At 43.5% G+C, this 1,743-nt stretch overlaps 1 protein-coding gene across 1 annotated transcript; it reads right to left on the reverse strand.

Annotated features, from left to right (window-relative positions):
* Window positions 1-256: 256 nt before the first annotated feature.
* On the reverse strand, window positions 257-1,207 carry LOC142007641 (olfactory receptor 52E2-like). The gene is made up of 2 exons (XM_074984328.1): window positions 535-1,207; window positions 257-462 (listed from the first exon to the last, which is right to left on the reverse strand). The coding sequence occupies exons 1-2, from the start codon at window positions 1,205-1,207 to the stop codon at window positions 257-259; spliced, it is 879 nt and encodes a 292-aa protein (XP_074840429.1).
* Window positions 1,208-1,743: the final 536 nt, after the last annotated feature.

Below are 1,743 nucleotides of genomic sequence, written 5' to 3' on the forward strand. Positions count from 1 at the left end.
TGGTTGCCACTGGCACACCTGATATGGGCCACTCCATCTCCTGGTTTTGGTCTGTTCCACCTACAGCTCCACAGCTCTGACATATCAGATGAGCAGTAGAAAGACAGAAGCCACAAGGGTGTGGGCAGTGCTTGGTGAATGGGTTAATCAGAAGTTAGGTGTCAATGTTGAGATAAAAAAAAACTGGGACAGATTAATGTTGTGGTATACTATCTCTTCCTGGTCAGGAAAGATTAAAGTCAGTGACACAATATGATTACTCTTTGTCGGTGTATTTGACAACTTTGTCACGAAGCTCTTTGGTTTTGATCCCATAAATGATGGGGTTGAGCATTGGGGGGAGCAGGAGATGGAAGTTAGCTAAGATTATATGAACATGAGGAGCAATTCCCTGACCAAATCGATGCGTCATCACGGTGAAGATGCTGGGTATCCAAAACAACAGCAAGACACAGATGTGGGCTGTGCAGGTGCTGAGGGATTTTTGGTGACATTTGTTGGAGGAAATTCTGAGAACATCCCTGATGATCAGACTGTAGGATAAGACAATGAGACTCACGTCTAACCCCACATTGAAAATAGTTATCACCAAACCATGCAAACGGATGACTGTGATGTCCCCACAAGACAGCTTTGCCACAGCCATGTACTCACAGTATGTATGGGGTATAATGTGATTGGTACAGAACGGCAGCCCTCGTAGAAGCAGTGGCATGGGGACAGTGTAGACAAGAGCTCTTAACAAACTTACAAGCCCTAGCTGAGCTATTCGTGCATTGCTGAGGAGGGTGGTATATCTCAGAGGGTTACAGATGGCAATGTAGCGATCAAATGCCATTGCCACAAGGATGCCAGACTGCGTAGCAGACAGCGTGTGAAGAAAGAACATCTGGGTAAGGCAGGCACCGAAACTGAAGCCTTTCAAATTAAACCAAAATATACACAGTGCCTTCGGCACAACCAAAGTGGAAGTGGCAATGTCTGTGAGTGCCAGAATGCAGAGCAGCAGGTACATGGGCTTGTGCAGGGTTTGCTCTTTGCCTACAAGAAATAGAATCACGACATTTCCCAACAGGCTGATTATCAAGCACAGAGAGAATGGGATGGAAGCCCACAGGTGGGCAGCTTCCAGGCCAGGTATACCTAAAAGGAGGAAGCTTGCAGGCTCAAAAGGTGTGACGTTTAGAGCTGTCATGAGGTGGTCCATGAAGTTATCAGTCTCAGAAATTGTCAATATACCTGTGAAGGGCCATAAGTACAGTGAGGAAGTTTACATATATTATAACAAAATATATAAGAAATAATTTGTTATGAACCATGTAAAAAGGGGTTTCAGCACTGAGGAGGCAGTAGTCACAGATGCAACAAAATTATGTAGCATATAATCAGGCCCAGAAAAGTCCTCAGGTACTCAGTGAGGTTATGAAGAAAAGCCTAAGTAGAGAAGAAATTCAATGTCATTAACTGAAAAATAAATGTGAAAATGAATGGTCATGGTTGCAGAAAGCTTGAACTCATCAATCATCTTCTAGGATAGCATTTTCACTGTATGAAGTCAGGAAAGAGGACAAAAGACAAAAAAAAATACAAAGAGGGCAAAAGATAGAAAATACAAAGCCATGAGGCAACAGGGTTTATCATACAAGAGACACCATCGCCAGATATAACCACATGAACAACACCATGAAGGGCTTCTTCACCTGCACGTCTGCTAATGAGATCTTTACCACCTTGTGCCAATAA

The sequence above is a fragment of the Carettochelys insculpta genome, chromosome 1 (assembly GCF_033958435.1).
Source record: "Carettochelys insculpta isolate YL-2023 chromosome 1, ASM3395843v1, whole genome shotgun sequence".
Lineage (NCBI taxonomy): Eukaryota > Metazoa > Chordata > Testudines > Carettochelyidae > Carettochelys > Carettochelys insculpta.

Excerpts from the sequence above, each read along its gene's own strand:
- LOC142007641 (XM_074984328.1), bottom strand. The coding sequence starts at position 1,207 with ATGGACCACCTCATGACAGCTCTAAACGTCACACCTTTTGAGCCTGCA. Across the intron at positions 463-534 it reads TCTCATTGTCTTATCCTACA|CCCACATCTGTGTCTTGCTG; the intron begins GTCTGATCATCA and ends GCACCTGCACAG.